Source organism: Capsicum annuum, chromosome 10 (genome assembly GCF_002878395.1).
Source record: "Capsicum annuum cultivar UCD-10X-F1 chromosome 10, UCD10Xv1.1, whole genome shotgun sequence".
NCBI classification, from domain to species: domain Eukaryota; kingdom Viridiplantae; phylum Streptophyta; class Magnoliopsida; order Solanales; family Solanaceae; genus Capsicum; species Capsicum annuum.
In genome coordinates this window covers 73242754-73266820 of record NC_061120.1, presented here as the reverse complement: position 1 = coordinate 73266820, position 24067 = coordinate 73242754, and the positions used below count along the sequence as shown (strand labels likewise).

General features: G+C 32.6%; 1 protein-coding gene across 1 annotated transcript; it reads right to left on the bottom strand.

Moving 5' to 3' along the window:
- Nucleotides 1-11642: 11642 nt before the first annotated feature.
- Nucleotides 11643-11960, bottom strand: LOC107844253 (ctenidin-3-like). The gene has a single exon (XM_016688713.1). It carries the CDS (start codon nt 11958-11960, stop codon nt 11643-11645), a length of 318 nt encoding a protein of 105 aa, XP_016544199.1.
- Nucleotides 11961-24067: the final 12107 nt, after the last annotated feature.

The following is a 24067-nucleotide window of genomic DNA, read 5'->3' as shown; positions in this document are numbered from 1 at the left end:
AATTTTAGGATATGAGTTATCTGAACTCGTGCCTTCTTTGAGTAACCACCAACATATCTTAAGCCCATTTTTAGCTTTTTCTAAACATGCATCTTTTTGAAATCAATTCCAAAAATCTAAATAAAGTCTGACTTATGTTCTATTTTGAGTCTATTATGGCATCATCTATTTTGGCATCATCATACCAAGACTTGCAAGCCGTATCTAAGTCATTCCATATAATATTACAGACTTTTCTTTCAAAATATATATTTAGACCAAAAAACCATTCAAACACTATAAGAGGATGCATATAGTGAAATTCATGAAAACATAGGCAACTATCCTCAATTTTAATTCACAAACATGTGGTCGTTAAGTATTTTGTAACAAACCATTTAATCTCTTTAAATCACCACTTTTTATTTATGTTAACAAAAATCATCCACTTTTCAGTTCATAACCAAAATCAAGGCTTAAATAATAGTAAAAGGATTTGAATCATGCTTCTCAATATGAAATTGAATTATTCATAACATATGAAATTAAGAGGCTTTAGAACAAGAGAAGGATTTTAACTGTTCATGCCAAGGATTTTAACTATTCATGCCCTCAATTAAACACTCAAATTCAAAAATGCATACATACTTATATACGAGTATAAATCAAATTCAGGGTAAGACCTCAAGACCAAAACATTATAGTCAAAAGGATTCATAATGCATAATTGTAAATGTAAATTCAAAATCTATTGTAAATTCATGATTTCTCAACATTTAAATATTATCAAAACGATTTCACCATGCCCATATAGTTTAGGAAAACCCCACGTACCTTAGATTACTTAGTTTAAGGAGTAGAACATGAATCTTTATTTATTTCTTGGAAATCTTGGATGGAAAGGCTTGAATTCTTGCCTTGAAGGAAAACCCTAATTCCTTTTGTTCTTGAGAGTAGAGAGGATTGAAATGTGTTTAAAACTGATAAAAAATGGATTATAATGCTTAAGATATGAGTTTAATTCATGAGGAAGGATTTTTAAGGTGAGAAAAAGACCAAAATACCCTAAAGAAAGCAAAGAAATTGCAGAAATTCTTCAATTGATGACCAAGGTTGACGGCTCGTCACTTAAGTGATGGCTCTTTACTTAGGTGATGGCTCATCACCTAAATCATCACTTTGAGGCTGGAATTTCCCCTCACTGTCCTACGCTGATGACTAGAGCTGATGGGTCATCACTTAGTTGATAGCTTGTCAACTTAGTCGTCACCTAGTGGACAAGTCGTTAACTTCTTCATCACTCTTTGGCAGTCAGATACTCCAAAGTAAAATGAGCATATCTTTCTACTCCCATATCAGATTAAGGTGAAACTGGTTGCGTTAGAAAGAGGACTCAAAGATATTTATTTTGGTATATAGAAAGACACGTAATTCATTATATATTAGGAGTAATTGTCATTTAAAGTTAACCCAAGCGGAAACATTTAATAAAACATAATCGATACAAACGTTCTCAACTCGTCTTTAAGTTAGGAGATATTTGTGACCTTTATTCATATCCAAAGGCATTCTCATACTATAGAATTGATCATAACACATATATTAATAAATAATCATTAGGTTTGGATCTATACGGGTAGGAATGATGATTTGAAAACTAGCCCAAAAATTGTGGGGTATTACAGTCAGGATAACATTATTTAAAGGATACATAACTGAAGTTATTGGAGTCTATCTACAATATGAATATTTTGAGGGAGAATTGTTTAAAAAAAATATCTTATATTTAATTCTGGTTTCTTTTAATTTAAAGTGAATTTTTTTATGTGTTGTACATTACACAAAATTCCAAGATATATTTCATACTACATTTGTACTTGTCTATCTCAAGAAATGTAAATATTATATGTATCATATTCAGTTAACTCTTAAGTATCATTTTTCAACAAAAGATACATCAACTTTCATAAAGCATAAAAAATCATATAACTAATACATCTAATCTATTGAATTAATGTTTAGTCAGATATTTAGTTAGTACATAGGTGTTCTTTTGTTATCAACATAGATTTTTGATGATGTTTTTTAAAACATCCTTTTCAGTGTGTGAACACCAACCTAATTTCTATAGAAAAGAAAATGGACAGAATTGAATTGTCAACCCCTATTGCTATTGTATCATTGGATCAGCCGACGTCGTTCATTCCTACAATAAGGATGTTACTTGAGAAAATTGAAGGAAAGATGTATTTTAAGTCTTGAATGAAGAATTGGTGACATTGATCAACTTAAAGGGTCAAACATAATTAGAAAATTCAATCAAGTTGGTTGTGGACTTAAATATATTTTCAAAACTTTCTAATCTTTTCAAAAATACAAATCAACCCACACCCCTCTCCTTTCCAACTCATCTGTCTCTCTATTCTCTTTCTCTCTCGATAGTATATCTCAAATCTCTACCAACCAACAGTTCTACAAAATTTCTTTCTTAAATTCTCGACGACTTCAAGCTCTGGCGACAAATTGCTGGGCAAGTTTCTTTTTGACTTTCGATCGTTAATCGACGTAAAAAGTAGTGTTCTGTAGCGATAACAACTTTGAGTTCTTCGTCATCCCATTTCTTTATTTACAGGTAAAAAAATATGTCTTTTAATTATAAAAAAACAAAGAAACTTGAGATAGATTCTCTTCTAGTATTGGTTAACAATTTTAATTTTTCTAGCTTAAATTTGAAATGTGGCCTGAATAAAACCCTAATTTCTTGAATTCTTCTCTACTCTATTCGATGTGAAATATATTTTTTTGTTGTTATTATAGTTAAGGTTGTCGGACCATTGATTGGATTTGTTGGTTATTTTTGGTGACCATTGATGTTCTTAGTATGTGTGTGTTGTGTTGTTGTTACTGGGTTAATTTGTTGTTTTTCTTAATAAAAATGGTGTTCCAACATATGAACCATCTGATGCAATAGATGAACCATCTAATGCAACAGAAAAACCATCTAACGCAATAGATGAACCATCTGATGCAATAGATGAACTATCTGTTGTAATAGATGAAACATTTGATGCAATAGATGAAGCATTAGATGTAACAAATGAAACATCAAATGCAACAGGTAAAACATCTGATGCAATAGATGGAAATGAGATGTAACACATGAAAATTTGATGCTACAATAAAAATTTGATGCAACAGATGAATAATCTAATAAATCATTCATCTGTTGTAATAGATAACTCTTTTGTTTGGAAGAAATCTGAATAATATTGATCTAACAGATAACTCATTTGACAATAGATGAGTGATTTGGTGCAACAGATGAGTGATCTATTTTTTTTGTTTTTAATATATTTCTTATCCTTTACAACATTTTGGTTATATGTTTCTATAGATAACCACCTGGTGTAACAGATGACTGATCTGTTGTATTATTTCCAACAAATTACTCATTCGCTGTAATAGGTTGGTTATAAGTTACAACAGATAACTAACTTGGTGCAATAGATGAGTGATTTATTTTTATTATTTCCAATGGATTACTCATCCGCCACAACAGGTTGTTTATAAGATGCAACAGATAATCTGCCAAGTGCAATAGATGAGTGATCTTTTTTTATTATTTCTAATCGATTGCTCATACCTTGAAATAGGTTGGTTATACACTTCAACAAATATCCTACCTGGTACAACATATGTGTGGCCTGGTTTAATACAGGTTGGTTATATATTGCAACAGATAACCTACCTGGTGTAATAGATGAGTGATCTATTTTAATTATTTCCAAGCGATTACTCATACCTTGCAACATATTGGTTATATGTTGCAAAAGATGTCCTACCTGGCATAATAGATGTGTGGTCTATTTTTATTGTTTCTAATAAATTACTCATCCACTACAACAGGTTGTTTATATGCAGCAATAGATGACCTACTGATGTAATAAATGAGTGATTTGTTTTATAATTTCTAATGGATTAATCATCCACTGCAATAAGTTGTTTATAAGCTGCAATAGATAACATACCTGGTGCAACAGATGAGTAATCTATTTTTGTTATTTCCATTCGATTACTCATACCTTGCAATAAGTTGGTTATATACTGTAACAGAAATCCTTCCGGTGTAACAGATGAGTTGTGTGTTTTTATTATTTCCAATGGATTACTCATCCACTACAATAGGTTAGTTATATGATACAACAAATAAGCTACCTGGTGAAACAGATGAGTGATCTATTTTTATTGTTTCCAATGGATTACTCATTATTACAACAGGTAGGTTATAAGCTGCAATAGATAACCTACCTGGTGTAACAGATAAGTGATCTATTTTTATTATTTCCAATCGATTATTTATCCATTGCAATAGGTTGGTTATATACTACAATAGATATCCTACCTGGTGCAACAGATATGTGACCTATTTTTATTATTTCCAATAGATTGGTTATCTACTGGAATAGGTTGGTGATATGCTCAACACATATCCTACCTGGTGTAACAAATGTGTGATCTGTTAGAACTTTTATTTTACTATTGTATATGTTTGATTTACTGTTATTTTTTTTATCGATCCATTAATCAATTATAATCTATTTTATAGTATTGTTAATTTTAGATAATATGGCTCCCCCCAAAAAACTGAATCAAGTCCAAGTAAAGAAACAAGTGAAGTAGCTAGGTTACATCCACCACTTTCTGAGCTTCCTTTATAAGCGTTATCTCAATCAGGAGTAGAAGATGATGAACACGGGGAGAAGAAATGTTTCAAAAGAGAAGATCCAAATCCTAATATCCCTTCTACTGAAGAGTTGGTCAAAACCTTCAGCATTGATCGTTATCCTATGAAAATGTAGTGCGATGGTGCCACAAATGTAATGGGTGATTTTGTGGTTAATTCAGCCATGGAAAAATCTTTTAACGCCTTCAGAAAAATACTTCGAGAACTAAATTAGATTCTTATTTTAGGGACAGTTTCTTTAGGCATATCTTGATTTGTCGGAAGACAACAATGCACGTTTTCAAATAAAAATGGTATATGATCTTCTCAAGCATAGGTTTATGTACGAAAATAAAGATAAGATAGATGAGGTGTGGATAAATTATTGTGGCATGCCTGTTTATTTTAGTTGGAAGGAGTTTGACATAGTTATTGGATAAAAATGTTATCCTCCTTCTCCTTGTCAAGTTATACCTATTCTAACCCATAAAAAGCACCCAGCATACCCAAAAAGGCAAAACCAAGTCGAGTGATCGTGATGACCTACTGTCCTTTATTGGTCCAAGCTTTAAAAACATTAATTTGATAGAAGTGTTTAAAGATAAAATACTTTCAAAGAAGCACAAGCAATCATTATGCATAGTTTGGTTTGTACATAGTGTTCTTTGGGAAAGAGACATTAAAAACAACATACCACTTAGTTTGATAAACCTCTTCGAGGATCTTGAGGCATTTATTAGGTTGGGGTTATGAAATCTTCATAATGACTGTTAAACATTTGTTGACTCTATTAACTCCAAAGGCAGTCAACTTATATGGCTTTCCATGGGCTTTCATGGTAAATATTTCTTTTATTATGACATGATTCATTTTTTTAATTCAATAATGCTTTTGAGACAACAAGTGAACTACCAGGAAGAAGTTTTATGTCCAAGATTCCTAAGATTGTTTTCGGCCAAAATTGATAAAAATGCTAAATTTCTTGATCTCTTCAACCCCCCAAAGGAAGCAGTAAGTCTAATACTAATTAAGTTTTTATTTTAATTAATGATTTTTTAAAATAATTTCATTATCATTCTAATATATGTACTGATTTATTTTAAATTGTCCATCTGTGGCTTGTTTTGACCAATCGAGAGTTGAAGATACCATTTTTTCTTACTTTACAGTCTGTGCAAACTTTTATTGGACCCTAAGGACATTGATAGAATAATGAAGGAATTATTTAGAGCAACAACCATCACAAGAATTACCCATTTGAAGGGTTCAACATTGCAAATGAGGCTCCAAAAAAACTAACAAAGTTGATCAATGACTATTTAGAATAGATTGCTACTGGGCTGTTAAAGCATCATGCTGGTAGGTACATAATTCTTGTTTAAAGATATTGATTTATACAATTCTTGTTGTTAAAACATGAAATTAGAACATATAAATCATGTAAAAAATGATTAGCACTACAAAGTAAACAAATCGAGTCTTAGTTTTGATATGTTCGACTTTGTTGTTGCACATCTCAGATTGAAGGATTGGTTCTATTTGATGTCACAACCCCAAACTTGCTGGAATGATGAGGTTTAAATATCATACACATTACTATTAATTAATACTTTATTTAATTACATCAGTGTATTACTTTTACTGTCACGTAATCTGAAATGTTTGATAATATAAGCAGCACATCGATGTCAATTTTTACTACCTCCAAAAGATGTCTAAGTAGCAAACTTAAGAACATTATAGATACACGATAGATAATTATTTGTACAAAGTTTACATCAATAATGCCTATGATTGGTTTTGTGAACAATAGTCGAAAGTTGCCAAAATGAGGAATGTTTAATCAACATCATCAAAGGTTTTAGCATTTCAGCTGGCTTACCCTGATATTTGATCGGCAAAGTGTACATCCCAATCAATTATGGTGATGAATTCCATTGGGTGTTGGTTGTCGTCATTATAAAAGAGAGGCATATCCAAGTTTATGACTTGATTCCGTAAAGGAGAGGTTTAGGGCTATCGTCTGAAATACAAAAATTGGCAAAATATTGCCTACTTACCTTGATATGAGTGGATTTTTGTATCAAAAGGTTCGTACCGATTGATCGATGATTGAAGCATATCGGGATAAAATAGGTAATCCATTTGATGTATAATATGTTGAAGGAATTTCTCAACAACCCATTGGTAGCCTGTAAGTATCATGATTTAGTTTTTTTTCATAAATTTAACAACACTTACATGAACTACTAGATATGTATTTTCTATTTTTTTTTTGAAAACACAAGAATTGTGGTCTTTTTGTTGTTGCTTACGCCGAGTATTTGTGCGATAGATTATAAGTACCAAATGACGAATTTGATGTCAGATTACTCCACAAAAGGACTGTTGCTTTTTTAGGAAATACAGAGAAGTGAAATCTCAAAAATCATACGAAGCAACATTAAAGATCCACAACGACCACAACTAAATTCCATAGCACCGGATGAAGTACAATTTATCCATATTGAGTAGATCTTTATAGCTTGAGTATGTCAAAGTAATAACCTCTCCTTATTCATTATTGGAAAGGTTAAATTGTTAATTTATTTGTAGAGTAGATCATTTGTACCCATAATAACTTTTTTACATTTCATTTATTTGTTGAGTTAATTCATGTAATTTCTTAAGGATTCGATTTATTTTATGTTGTCTATGAATATAATTTAATCGTTAGTTTTGAACTTATTAATTGAATTATACTACTAGATTCAAATATCAAAATAGATAATATATCTGTAGCAATAGACGATATATCTATTGGAAATTATCAACTAGATTTAGACATATATTGCAACTTGTAGTTCATCTATTGAAAATTATCAAGTAGGTCTTCCTACTTTTTTGATTTGTTCCAATAGATTAATTATTAGTTACAATAGATAGACTATATGTTGCAATAGATTATATATCTGTTATGATATAGATTGAGAGACATCTGCTTAATGCAATAGATGATCAACCTGTTACAATAGATAATCAATCTGTCACAATAGTTATACTATCTGTTACAACAGATAGACAATCTATTGCATCATAAAAAATCAACTTTTGTCACACATAAATTTTTTTTATGGTGTTTGTCTTTGTACATATTCTTCTTTATGCCCAGGATCCAAGCATTTAGTTAGTACCCTATAATTCCAGAACTCTTACATCTTTTCCACAATGGTGTCACATAGACCGGACATTTTTGTACTGGTCAGCAAACATTCGATGTATGCATGCGCGTACGACCGACACGCGGCACCAATTTTATTTTTTTAAAGTTGCATACCTTTCTTTCAACCTTCAAGATACCTTGCTTTCTTCTTAAAGACTTTCTCTAGAAAATGATCGATCAGTTTACTCAGCCTCAACAAGATGAGGAGCAACTCCAACAGTGGCATATGGATAAAAAAAAAACATTGTCGTCGAAGACATGTAAGTTGCATCCATAAAACTTAATATTTCCCTCCTCAAGAAGTATCTAAACAACAAGAAAATGTTTGACTTCCATGTTCATGACTGCAAGAATTCTCTTTGCCTTGGTCCAGCTTTTGCTGTGTGGATATGACCTCTTCTCTCTAACATAGTTAATCATATCTTCCTCCCATTCGTATGTAGAAACTAACCAATCAAATCCTAGGACACCGAGAGTTTCAGCTAGATCCTTGAGATCATTATACATATTCTTGAAATTATTGTAGAAATTGAGGTTCATTATCTTATCGACAACATCATAAGAATCTGGGTGCGCTAATTGTCTACCCCTCATGAGTTAGGGAATTCCATAAACATACTATGATATAAGAAGATAAATTTTAATTAGGTTAGTAATTGTAAAGAAGAAAAACATAGTGGAAAGATGCAACGGATGGTCCATCTGTTGTAGAGGGTTCTTGGAATTTCTTTAAAGATTACCCAGCTAACACAACTTATGAAACATATGTGTAATCTATTGCAATAGATGTGTAATCTGTTACAACAGAACAACCACCAGTTGTGCCATAATACCCAGCTATTGCAACAGATGACATATCTGTTGCGTATCTTCTTCTTCATGGAGTAGATTAGAAGGCTAGGTTAGGAAAAGTAAATTTACCTTATCCACGTACAACTTACTCATAGCTTTAATACTTCTAAAGTCTTTGTTGTCAAACATATGCATGGTGTATTCTTCTGTTGGTTTCTTCTTCTTGGGATTCTTCGCATTTTGCAGTTCTATCCTCTCTTGGTCACCATGTGCCGCGTATATGTCCACCTTGTTTAGTGGCTCCAGAACATCAACAACTTGTTGAGAGGGAGGATTTGCATTTTTTTTGGTTTTTAGGATAGAGAGTATTTGGCTAATTTTTATTTTCTTTGTCCTAACTACCACTGTAGAGTGCATGGCTTCCTCTTCTTCTTTAATGGTATGCCACCCCTCTTTGATTTCAAGTCCTCAGAAGCTTTAGAGATAGCCTCTAGTTTTTCAAAAAGATTATCATGTCTGTCCTTGTATACTTTACATTTACAATGAGAACATGAGGGTGAAGAGGGGAGAGAGGCACCACTATAAAGGTACAAGGGGCTGGTGTAAGGGTGAGAGGGTCTTGTGTAAGGGATGATTTCAAATGTATTTATATTTTCTAAATAATTAACATGATCATCATCATTACGGGTAGCAGAATCAACATTAGGATGGCTACCACTAACATCAACAACTCAACGAGCAACACCCTCAAAAGAAGCACCCGGATCTGTTACAGTAGGTTAGTTATAAAGAGCTTCAACATTAAGCTGACCTTGCCTAACTGCTCTTCTTATGGATGTTTCTCTACCCAATTCCTTCTTTATAAAATCCACTGTTGGGTATGTTATTGTATGAACAAGACCTAGAGTAATAAAATAAGTCATCCCCAACTCATGCTTTGTAGGCACGATCCAAGGATACACAACCTATAAAAAAGACAGACATATTTAAATCATATATTAATAATTTTCAGTTAGTTAGGTTACATGTTTACACAATGAACTTATGCAAAAGATGATCTATCTGTCCCAACAGCTAATTTGTTTTTCTCAATAGATGGGTGACATAGTGTATCATATTAGCCATCTGTTGTATAATTTGCAGTAGATGGGTAATTTTTTGAGTCAGATTTAGAGAACTAGAGCAATAGATGGTTAATTTGTTGAAAAATATGTATCTTATATCACAACAGATTACACATCTATTCTACCTGTTGCAGTATATAGGTAAAAAATTGCAAAAGCCGACCCATCTGTCACAACAGAGGTCATATCTATTTCAATATCTTTTTTTGAGTCAAATTATTTTACTCGAAAGAAGACATTCTATATCATGCGAAGGGTTAAATTCTTGACTAATGTTGCTCTTTGCTGCCAACCACCTAAGGATCTTCGGATGAGAACCTCATCTCGGAAATTCTTGACTTTCTTTCGGAGGGAAAAAATGGATTCAAATGCCCAAGCCTAAAATGTGTAAATAGGAAGAAACAAAAGACGTCATAATAATTATTCAATATAATATAAAATAATAGATGAGTAATGAAATAGTGATTAAATTTACCATAAAAGCCCAAGGAAAGCGGTATAATGTGATCGATTTTGAGTATAGCTCCATCAGTAAATATTTGGCAGTCAAGTTATAGCTGTCATATCCCCAGGGATAATCATTGAATTTATTAAAATAATCAACAAGTGCCACCAAATCATATTCTATGACTTTCTTGATGTCTCTTGCTAATATAATGAAATGGTCAAACCAAACCAAGCACAATTGCTCCCTGTACTGCTTTGGTATGGTTTTATCCTTGAGATAATCTATCAAATCCTCCACTTTGTAGCTACGTCTAGCAATGTCCAATAACCCATCTATTTTTTCTTTGCATTTGTTGGTTTTGGTTGGTGTTTGCTTGGATAATGCCTTCCTTCTATTTAATGATGGTGGTGGTTTTGTTTTCCGGATTGCCTTGGACCTTATGCGGGGTGTTTCCCTGGTGAGAGGCTCTTCTAGATGATCTCATCTCAATCCCATCACTATGGTAAATTCTTTCAAGCCAAAAAAAACTGGCATGCCATAGTAGTTGATCAAGATTTCATCCATCTTTCCACCCCCCCCTTTGATTCTTTATCATCCCCTATGTACATGATTCTACACTTGAGAAGACCATATACCATGCTCATTTAGAAATAGGCAGTGTGGTCCTCAGGCAGCTCAAGAAAGTGTCCACAGCAGCTCTTCTTAAAAATTCCATCTATATTTTTATTTTTCACAGTTTTCCTAAATTCATCAAAAGGTTTCCCCAACTGACATTTAAGTACAAGATCACTAGTTAGTTCTGCAGGGTCATCTATCAGCATCATAACTTGAAACCTGTCAATACTAATTGTTTTGACCACCTCATGCTAGGATTTTGATCTTAATTCACACCTCATTGGTGATGCATTATCATCATGTTGATCATCATCCTCTTTCTCACTTTCTACTTCTTCCTCTTTTTGTTTATCATTATGTTGACTAGTATCCTCTTTCTCACTTTCTATTTTTTCCTCACTTTTAATTTCCTCACCAGCCTCTATATACCCTTCTCCACCTCCCTTTTCATAACTTTCCTCAGCTTTATTTTTCCCTGACTAAGATTATTCTGGAAGTTTGTCCAAATCCATTTGTACTCTAGCCTTTTTTGTTGGGTGGTCAGAAGTTGATCTACTTTCTGTTTCTGTTCTTTTGTGAGACATCTTTTAACTACAAACAACTGAAAAACAAAAAATACATTACATTTGATGTCTGCATAAATTAAAAAAAAAAAGGTAAGACAATTTTCATTAAATTATTATATGCCACATTAGAAGAAAATAATCCAATGGATAATCCATTAGTTGGAACAGATGGGGAATCTATTTGAAGACCTTTTTAATATCTCCTAATAGATGTTCCACCTGTTGCAATAGATGTACGACCAAGCCCACCACCAATGCTACCAAGACCACCACCAATGCCGCCAAGACCACCAAAAATGCCACCAAGACCACCAATACCACAACCAAGAGCATCAAGACCACCACCAAGACCACCATCAAGACTACTAATGCCACCAATACCTGCATCAAAACCACCAGGATCACCACTACCACCACCACTAATAACAACACCAAAACCACCTACACCACTACCAAGACTACCAAAACTGATACCATCATCAACAACCACCAATAATACCACAAATACCATCAAACAATACAACAACGGTCAATAAAATACTGCAACAAAAACTAGGGTTTTCTCAAGTTCTTTCTATGATTTTTAGCATCAAAACTCAAAATTCTTAACCCATTATCAAAGGTAATACAACTAAAAGTCTTCTTTTTTTATCATTATCTAAAAATTCCTTATTTTCAAAATAATGATCAAATGTAGAACTCCTCTCTAACTCTATTACCTACGAAAACAAATAAAATGATGGATACAAGTGAGAATGAAGTAAAACATAACAATTATGTGGTCAGAAATGGAAAGAAAATCTATCTATTTTGAAGGGTTGAGCAATATGTTGAGTTGTTGTTTTCTGTATTATAGAGCGAGAAAGAAAAGAGTGAGAACTGGAGATTTGAAATGATGAAATGTTTTTCCGCCAAAAGAATGATTTGTATTAGGTTGATTTGTATTTTTTGAAAAAGAATGACATGTTTTGTAATTGTTAATTTCGTCCAAATTGATCTTAATTATTTTTTTAAATCAATTGCAAAGAAATCTGTTGCGACAGATGACTAAGCCATGGGAAATTTTCAAACAGATAATGATATCTGTTGCAACTGATGAAATATCTATTAAACTTTTTTTTTTACTTTAAAGCAATCTTCTGTCCGAAAGAATAAAGATAAAATACTACTAAGGAGGTAAAAATTATTTTTTAGATAACTGCATTTTGCAAAATAGACACATTGAAAAATCTTTTAGGTTTTTTGACACAAGTCTTGAAAAATTAAGTATTTAGACACTAGGTTGATATCATCACTTCTTATATACTACCCTAGCACACACATAGTTTATTGGGATATGTTGTGTGTTAAGTCTATTGAGATTATTCTTTATATACCACATAGTTTATTAATGATTTTATTTCAACTCTATTAAAAAATCTAATTATTCAAATGAATAGATGAAAAGTCGAGCATTTCTGACACATCAAAAAAGTGGTTGCACATCCACTCACACCCTGCTTTGATTAGGTATATCTTATCTCCTCAAATTCCACCGATGCACGCATCTACCTACAACTAATTAGGAAGACCAAAGGCTTCTATTTTTCTCTATATAAACAACCATCAACTATACACAATATTCATCTTCTTCAACCCAACAAATTGATAAATATGACTATATGCTGAGCATTCCACTTAGACAACTAAGAAGGGTTCATTTCCAGCATAGCCATGACATTCTTCTCCTCCAACATGACCTAGACCTTCTCTTCTATGGTCTAGGTCAGGACAGACAGCACCTTCACCGTGAACTATAATGTATCACTCGATTTTTATAAGTAATTATGGAGAGGCTGAACATGCATTCCGAGGAGTTCATCACCCCAACCATCCCCTTAGTTTAGGTTTAATTTTTGTTGTTGTTATATTTGTAAGTTCATTGAAAAGAATCTTTTATGACTATAGAATTTGTTAGATGAATGCTTCTTTATTTTTCCCTTTTTGCTCGTATTTCGCTATAAATATGGTGTTAAACCATTGCTGCAATAAACTTATAAAATGAGTGTTTGAAATTTTATTGCAATGCCATTTCTGTTTGTCTCTACATTAATTATACAATTTTATTCTTGGTTGAAATTTTGCAATTTTCCCTGTTAAAATATAAATGAAACAGTTGTCAGACGTCAAAACTAATGATCTATCATATATATATATATATGAATTCATATATTTTAATGGATAATGAATCTGTTCTATCGGTGATTTTGTTGATTTCTACAAAATTAATTGTATGGTTGATATACTATATGATTGACCAAGATCAATTATGCGTGACTGTCTACGTAATCGATGGATTCCATTATGCAGGTTCATGAAATATAAATAACTAAATAAATGTAAATGTGTCGATGGTAAACCATATACTGGAATCTTTGTCACTAATATACCATACTGTTGGACCTCTTGCATAGACCATAAATATAATTAATACCTTCTCATGCATTGGGTAGATGCTAAACCATATTGATCCACACTCGGTCAATGCTAAGGTATATACCAGTTGGTGCAACGGTCCAAAAAAACATTAGTACATAATAAAGATATAAATAATTAAATAAGTGAAAGTGATTTGAGGGCAATATGTTATGTCCATTGTAAATCCTAGACTTAAAGTCCTCACAACATACTTGGGCTTTCGTAAACATTGCCCAAAGAATGTTGGTTATTCAGCCATAAGTCATCACCTCACACATCTTTGATCACCACTTTCAATTTATGTTGACTCACATACGATCACATGATTTGTTTAGGCTCATTTAATTCCATAAAATCCAATTATATATGTTATTTTATTAATTAAATAATCCTTCTCAAACTATGTGCTAGTCATGGTCTATGAATATGTACCCTCGTCTAGTGCATATATTAATGAAGTAGTCCATAGTTTATTCTAGACTATGCTTAGTTATTTACTCAACCTGATATAATCTAGATTAGATTGGGAACTACTTCTATAGTTAAATAACTAGCACATATTTTGAAAAATATTATTTAATTCATCAAATAATAGAAAATTAGTTTTTATACAATAAAGTGAGCCTAAACAAGTCAGGAGATTGAATGAGAGTCCACGTAATTGAAGGTGGTGATCAAAGATGTTTGTTAACGAATGGTGAGTTGTGGATGAACAAATGAATTCCTCACAACATACTTGTGCTTTGGGTAAACATTATCCTGAGGATGTTGGTTGTACAACCATTACCCATCCTCACACATCTTTGATCACCTTCTATAATTTATATGGACTCTCATATGATTACGCGACTTGTTTAAGCTCATTTGATTGAATAAAATTCAATTACTCATTATTTTATTAATTAATTATTCCTTTTTTTTCATAATATGCTACTAAGGGCAATAAAACAATACGGTATATTATTGACAAGGCTTTGCATTTATGATTTATAGTAAACACAATCGATGGACCTCTACAAACCATAATAGTTACTGAATTGGTGACACAATGCAACATATAACAGTAAATTTGTTTGTCATCATTGTAAATATATGATTTATTCAATTTATCGTGCGTGCAGTCTAAAAATTATAGAGAATAACTTCCATAATATTTTTCATTGATATCTATAAATTAGGACAATAGCTAAACTTGTGACACAATGCAATCAATTGTTTAATCTAACAAGACAATGGAACAACTGAACATAATTTCATCAGTAAATGTCATCATTGACTTTCCAAATATATGTATTGAATTCTCTATAAAAAATCATTAAAAATAATAAATCATTAAGAAATTATTTGTTCCAAACCACCGAACAATATGTTATCATCATTAAGTTCCTTAACAATGCCTATCACATTCGCTTCATTTTCTTTAGGTTTTTTCGCATCTTCTTCTACTTCTTTCTTTTCATTTTATTTCTTTTTTTGTTTTTCTTCTTCTTCTTCTTCTTCTTCTTCTAATTTCTTCTCTTCTTTAATATTTTCATCCTCCTATTCAGCCACTCCTTATTCATCATCTGCCTTCTCATTTTTCTCTTCTTCTTTTATTTTCTCCTCATTTTTTTTTCTTCTCCAGCCATCCTTTCCTCATCTTTTTCTTCTACTTCTACTTCTTCTTCTTCTTCTTCTTCTTCTTCTTCTTCTTATTTTGCATCTTGTTCATCTGCTGCCTTCTCCTCTTCTATTTCTTCTTATTTCTTCTCTTCATCAACTTTTTCATCTTCTGCAGCAATATCAATCAATACAACTGCAAGTTCTTCAAGGTTAACTTTATGCCAACTATGAGGAGGACTGTCGAGGAGCGCTGGATTTTTTGAAAGGGTTACAAAAATTATGAAAGAAAATTAAATTGGAAGAATAAAAAATAAATTAGTTTACCTTCATCTTGTTTTTTCTTTTTATTCTTCTCGATTCTTTCCAACCTATCATCTCTGACAAAAGAAGAAATATCCTAAACACTTTTCTCAAGCATAGCCACATGCTCATGCAGGTCATCATCATTAGAAGCGTCGGGTGTAGTTTAAGTCCACTTGAACTACCATGATCACAAGCATGTGCTGGACTTGGAACATAGTTAAAACCACCTAAATCTTCGTCTTCATCCGTGACCTCTGCTAATAAAGCAAGGAAATTCATGCCTTTTAGCTGCACCTTCAAAACATCGTGTAATACCCTGTATGTTTCTAAGCTAGGAGACGAACTATTTTTCCTACATATGAAACCTCCTATCGTGTGAGTAGAATTTTATTGCATGACTTAAAATGAGTATCCTAGTGATAAGATAGCTTATGATATATTAAGCATGTTCATATGAGTCACTTAAGGTAGTAAAAGCTAAGAGTTTTTGAATCCATCAAGTTTTAGTGTTCAATTTTGCAAGGGTCATCTTTTAATGAGTATAACTCAATGTTAATGTGGTATTTTGGCTGATTTAGACCTACTGAATTGTAGATAATTGAATTATATTTCCAACGATACCAATTTCACCTTAATCTAATACCCGAGCAAAAAGTAATGCCCATTTTCGTGAGAGACAGTAAGGATAGGCGATTGGTTAGGCGCCGCCCAACCAAACTTAGGCGATTGGTTAGGCGCCGCCTAAGTCATTTCCAATGCAAAAAACACTCCGTTTTGAGTTATTTTGAGGGTAATTAAGTCTTTCAACACTCCTTACATGTTCCTAAACTTAACCCTACAAAATATATAGCTTCTAAACACATTACAACCCTATTAACATCTGAAATCTCATTATCCAAGAGCACTAAAAGAGAAAAACAACTAGGGTTGCATAATTAAGCTTGAAGATCCAATTTCAAGAAAATTCCTCCGTCAATCATCAAGAACCTCCCTTCCAATGTATGCGTACTGTTCATCCACGGATTCCTTTCGTCCGTGGAATTCAAGAATCAATCTTTAAAATACAAAATCTTGGTTTATTGTGGTGATATGATCATACCCATGTTGATGCTTGTTTGTTTTTCTATATAATAGTATTGTGACTGTATATCTCATGAAAGTTATGTTTTTAGTTGAAAAACATAATCTTTAGATGGATTGATAGAATGTAAGTATGAAATCCACCTATGCCTTAAAGAATGCATGCAAGGTGTTTGATAAAATGCCTAGTATGTTAGAACTTCATATTTACATGATTTCATGATATCTAAATAACAAGTTCATGTTAGTCATACACTCCAATATGAATTTCCATGCAAATTATGTGTTGTTATTGTTGTGGTATAAAGCATGTATGATAATGGATATATAAATTATGTACAAAAAATATATCCATGCTTTCCCTACCATGTTTGAGATGTTGAATAAATACATGAAGTATAATATCCCCAAATCATTACAATATGAACTAAATATTACATTTTGTTGTTCCCTTTCGCTTGAATGGTTTCCATGCGATTGCTATGAATAGTATATGTTGATGGAATGACCATGATATTAGAATATGAGATTTATGACTTGATTATATGCATTCCTATTAATGATAGATATTATGATGACCATTGTACTTCATGAAATCCCCCACTCATGTATTATGGATTTTTATTGATGGTTGTGTACTCAAGAAATTCAAGTTGTGTCAGTTTCCTTCCATCAAGTCCTGGGGGTACTTGTACCCAAAAAATATAACGGTGTTCCTAGATCCATGTCATGGTTTCACGATACTCTCAGTCAAGCCATGATCTATAGAATTCAGTCAGTTATGTGACTCAGGAAAACTCAGAAATCTCAGTAATCTCAGTAATCTCAGTGCTCAGTAACCTCAGCTAACCTTAGTATTCACAGTCAATCTCAGTAACTTTAGTACTCTCAACCAGTCCTCAGAACTCAGTACATTCCGTCAGTCATTTGAATCCAGCAAACTTAGTTTAGCTCTGCTAAACAATACCACTAGTATCAGTCTAGTTAATTAGTATCAGTTCAGCTAATTAGTTCAGTTCAGTTATTCAGTTTAGCTTAGTTATTCAGTTCAGTGTCCTTCAGATGGGAGTAGAAGTTAGCACCGAGTGAACCCAAGGATGGGAACTCACCCGCCAGTTCAGGTTGTGATTCTTATTAGTCATCCTTATGTTCCAAAACTATATAGCCAGCGTAGGTTGAGATATCATAACCCATCAGATTAGGGTTAATGAGGTGGCTTAACATATTAGTTTAGGGTTCCTACCATTCTCATTGAGTACTTGCTAGTATAGGGTTCTCATAGTTGTCCTTACCAGTGGCGCGGTATTGATATCCCTCCAGTCGGGGCAGAGATTGCACCCCAACTTTGATATTATAGCATATTTGGGGCATGTCGGTTAGATAACTACTTCCCACAATTTCAGTTACAGATTTCAGGACTGTCAACTATAGCTACCCAATCTCAGTAAAGAACTCAAATAGTTCTTTAAATTTTAGTATATCAGGACTGTCAGATACAGTCAACTCAGAAATAAAATTGAACTCAGATAGTTTCCTTCAGATTTATGGACTGTCAGATTCAGCCACTTATACTATCAATCACAAAAGTTATCAGAACTTATGCTATTAGTACTCATCTTCAGGACTGTCAGATATAGTCAATCAGTCAGTTCTTCATAATTCAAACTGTCAGAAACAATCATTCCTTTATCAGTAATATAGTATCAGTCTCCCAATATTCAGTAATACAGTATCAAATCCATCACTTATTAGTGATTTATATATCAATATCACTAAACTCAGTCTTTCAGAATCTCATTATTAGTACACTCATGTTGTCAGTATTCAGACTCAGTAGTCCGTATCTCCACGAGTTCAGTTACAGTTACGTATGCATGTATGTACTCTCAGGTTCATATCAGTCAGTATTTTTCCTGCATATAACCCTTTGCATTTAGCCTACCGCACTCGTATACTCAGTATATTCAGCCATACTGACGCATTTACGCTATGGTGATTTCTCTTATGTTACACCATAGATTCAGAGGCATGAGCTCCAAATCAGCAGTAGATTCCAGGATCAGCAGTCAGAGTTAGACGTGAGTCCTCATCCTTCGAGGACATGATGATTTCATTTCTATTTCAGTTTTTAATTTATTTCAGTAGTTGGAGTTAGTTAGGGACATGTCCCATCAACTCCTTATTCATTTCAGTTATAGGCTTTCAGACTAGATATCAGATTAGATGTTCAGACTTTAGTATTTATGTTCCTTTTTGTGTATTGTTATACCATATTTTTCAAATATGTATTATTATTGAACCTTATGGCCTTATAGTTTATGTTTCTGTATATTTTATGAGATATTATGCTGTTTACAGGTACAGATATTAGTCATGGGTTAGCTTGTGGTCCTTCTGGGTCATGAGCACAGTGTAGCATTTCGGTTCAAAAAATCAGGGTGTTACACATCGATGGACGTATCCTTCACTTCTTTCGTGTATGGCATAAATATTTTTATGTATATCTGCTCCATAGCACATAAAGTAAGGGTAAGGTATGGGTGCATAATTTATAAAAAATAAATATAAATTATATGATATTCACTAATATAATAATATTATTATCATATTATAATAAGTATAATTTTACCTTTGTGTTGTTTTCTTTGTACTTAAATGGGTTGCCTTCCATTATGTTGTCACACTTCGACGTGTGCCATCTAAGAAGATTTGGAATGGGGAAAGAAGAATCCAACGACTTACCGGTGATCCTTCCCAGATAAAGAAAGGCCTCATATATCTAAACCTTCAATCAATAGAAGCATAAGTAAATCTACACGGTCTATGTATTATTACATAAATAGGTAAGAGTCTATAGTAAAAGAATAATATGGTGGATTATAAACACCAAATATGCCCAGGAAATGTCATATAACGCATGCAATGCATTATTCCTCTTCACAAATATTTCTTTCTGCTTGGTCAAATAAATTTTCTTTTTCAAATAGCTCAATGTCAGCCCAAACTACTTTTTTACCCATGGATACCCCGTGAAGAAATATTAATCAGCCACCATCTTAATGTGGTCTGAATCCACCTTCTTTGACGGGTCCTTTGCCAGCAGCATCGAGTGTATGAACAAAATCAAAACGCTCTTCAACTTTTGTTGATTAGTCAACCTATTACCCTTGATCAGGCTAACCAACCTTGAGACAGTAATGCTCTTGTTGTTCAACATTTTAAAATGAAATCTTTTTCCATTTTGGTGGACTTTGTTCATTTTTGATTCACGGGGATATGCTGAACAATTCAGCCCTGTAATCAGAGCAAATTCCTTTAAGCCAAAACAAGATGACTTACTGTTCACACAGAACAAAATTTCATGCAATTTTTTTTATTATTTTTGATACATCGCAGCAACACATAATGGACCATCTTTGTATTAAACTTAAAATGTTCTGGCATATACCTTAAGTGTTTGAAATAAGTCTTCTTAAAACCAGCACACAACTTTTGTTCAACAAAAATCCTTCTAAAGTCTCGATAGACCACCATTCTTGCTCTTACAAAAATCTTTGTAGGGAAAGAACCTAGCTCATCCATATAGGTTGTTAAGTCTGTACAACTCAACGAAGATATCTCTCACATAAATTGGAAAAGGTAGGGAATTATCCTCCTCCCCATCTCTATTATCTCTTTTATCTTCATCTTTACCGCTATGACTTTTACTTTTTTCTTCCCTTTCCACTTCGGTTTTCGCTTCACTAGCCTCAACATCGTCACTCTCATGTGCACTACTTTCGTCATATTTGGGAATATCGGTATGGATTTATGATTCAGTTTCTGACTTGAACTCATCAACTACAACTTTTTTTCTCTTCAATGTTTTGGAAACTTCTTCAACTATTCACTTCCTACTGCTAGAAGCAGTGCAAGCAGGACTTTTAACTGCTCTATTAACTCTCACCATTTATGATCTACAACCAAAAATAATTTTTAGTAGTCAATTTATCGACCATAGGTCTATTTATGAAAATGAAAAAATGCAGCAAAAAAAAATTTATAGTGGTCGATCTATTGACCACTGGTTTATTAAGAAAAATGGGAAAATGCCTTGTATCAAACATGAAAATCAAGTTCCAACTTTTGCAGCTATTGGCAGTGCAATTTAAAACAACAAGAACAACATTAAAATGGGTCCTATTCAATACAAAAAATTCAAAATCAATACGAAATATAAATACAAAATTTTTCTAGTCATTATCTAAAGAAAAACATGATTAAACATGTAGAATCGACAATGTTAACTAAAAAACTCCAAATTCGACTAAAAGAATCCCAACGCAAAGTGTAAACAAAAAAAATACCAAAATAGATCTAAATTGATCGGGGAAGAAGATTAAACTTACCTGAGCAGGAGAAATTGAATAATTTCAACTTGGGAAGCAAGAGTTGACCTAAACGTTTTTTTTAATTATGAAGAAAATCTAGAGAAGAAGAGGATTTGAGGAGAGAGAAAAGATTTTGAATTTATTAAATAATTTTAATAAATATATGAAAAATTAATAAATATAATAAGAAATCGTGTTGTAATTTTTATAAAGTTGTATTCTCCAAATTATGTTTTCAAAGTGAGTTGTTGGAAATTTTGAACAGACATTTGCATTTGTTGCAACAGATGACTGAGCTGTTGGAAATTTTCAAACAAATATTGAGATTTGTTACAACAGATTACCTATCTGAGTTAATTATCAAATAGATATTTGCATCTGTTACGACAGATGACTAAGCTATTGGAAAATTTCAAATAGATATTAATATCTATTGTGACAGATGACATATCTGTTTGAATTTGTTTTTAATTTTAATAAAAAATATTTCTTCGATAACTCAAAAATCTCCTCCTTGAGTAGTCTTATCTTTTCTTTTCAATGTCACCTATCTTCCTCGAGCTCCTAGTTATTAATGAATAATAATGAATATTTAAACCCATGTCTAGAGTTATCGCTCCTTCTGCCCCAAATTTATTCATCTCTCCTCTTTTTCTTTCTCTCTTCTTTAGGGTTATCACAGTCTTTTATTTTTTCTCTCTCTTTTCTCTACTCTTTCTCACAAGATATTTTCTGATGTCAACTGATCTATATCTTTTCTCGATTGAAATTGTTGTATGGATCCCCTTACTTTTGACATTGAAGGTATGATTCACTGTTGCTTTTTCATTCCCATCTTCTTCTTTGTAAGTTATTTACATCTATTTTTTAATTTAACTTCCCTTTACCCATATCATATTTATTTAAAAGAATTGAAGGAAAGGTTACTTTTAAGTCTTGAATGAAAAAATAATTGTTACTATTAAAATATAAAAAAAAGTCATTTGTTTGGAGAAGTTTAAAATCCTTGTTGGAATATTTTTTTGGCATGTATTTTGTTTGTTTCTTTGTTGTTAATGCTATTTCTAATGTTGTTGGTGGGGCTGGTGTTTTTTGAATTTATCGTGTGATGTTGTTGATGGTGTTGGAACCAATGATGTTGTTTCTTTGATGTTAATTCTGTTGTTGAGTGTTGGAATAAATCAAACCACAACTAAGGCTGGTTTGGTGTATTCCAATAGTTTACACATCTATTGTAACAGACTCTACATCTGTTACAACAACCTCTATATTTGTTACAACAGATTTATAATCTGTTGAACAGATGGGAAACTGCTGCAGCAGATGTGTATCCTATTGCAACAGATAGGTAATCTATTGCAATAGATAGATAATATTCTTTCAGTTCTTCTCTTATTTAATATAATTTTTTTTCTCTTGTTTATAGATATAAGAAAATAAATATTGATCAACTTTTGCCCGACCAACACAGGGGGCTATAGTAAAGATGAGTTTGAAGGAATAAGCTACTTGCAGATGGAACCACTTCATATATGGGAGGTATGTATTACTGATAATGTTATTGTAAAGACACACATAGATTACGCTGATTTTGTGAGTGTTGTTTTTTACCGATTAGGCATTGATCATTCAAACAAGATATCTGCAATTATACAGTTAAGTTTTATAGGTCCAAAATGAAAAGGCTGAGAGACCATGAATTTATTTTTGATACCCTTTTAAGATTTAATGACGGTTGTTGCTCGTGTCTATGTGTCAAGCTTTGTGAAGTGATTAAGTTTTGCAGGCATTGTAAAAAGATTCGATAGTAATTGGACTAACATTCGGGGTGCATTGGACTCTGAGATGGCTTCAAAGCCTTCCATTAGCTCAACCAAGAAAGAAAATCAATATATTTATTGCCCTAGCCCAAATTTATATGGTTGGGTTGCTCAAGGTGATGATTATACACCATAAAGAGCCGTAGGAGAATACTTGCGAGGGAAAAGGGGATTTAATGAAAGCCTATATCATCTAAGAGTTAATTGAAGAGGAAAACATTGAATAGTAAGGAACTTCTAGCGAATCTAGCCGATGAAGCTAAATTAGAACACAAGAAATCTAAATCAAGCGCAAATATGAAAGTGTATCTAGTACTAAAAAGCCATCTATTGTCACTCTCAAAGAAAATTAGTGCATTTGGAAACTTTATTGGAGAACTAAAACTAGGTAGCGTGGTCGAGATGATCACCTACATAGAAAATAGCATAACACAAAGAAAGCGGCTTTCTGGGCACTGAGGGTTGAAATGATGAACCATAAGTAAAGAAAACTTGGACCAAGAACAACTATATTTAAAATAAGTAATCTAAGTAAAGGCAGCAATTTCTAAATTTTAAATTGCATATCATGCCTTATTGTTTGTTGTTTTTATTAGGTCTACAACTATTGACCTAATTAGAACCACAAATTAGATTGTATATCATTACTTCCTTAATAATATGGATATAATTGATTTTGTTTTCTTGCCTTAGCATGCTTTCAACATATCTTTGAGAAGATCAAATACTTGCTATAGTATGTGAATCTCGATAACTTTCAAGCTTCTCTCGAGGTTGTTGATTCGGTATTCAAGCTTGTCGTTCATGTCTTTGAGGTTAGTGTAGAGTTATTTGTCTTTTGTGAGCTAGTCCCTGAGGGAGGAACACTTTCTTTAAATTTGTGGCATTGCAAAAGGCCTTCAGAAGGCTTCCATAATACTTTCTTCAAAAGGATTAAATGTTATATAGAAGGTCTTTATATTTGTTTTAGGTCAACGCATTGATGC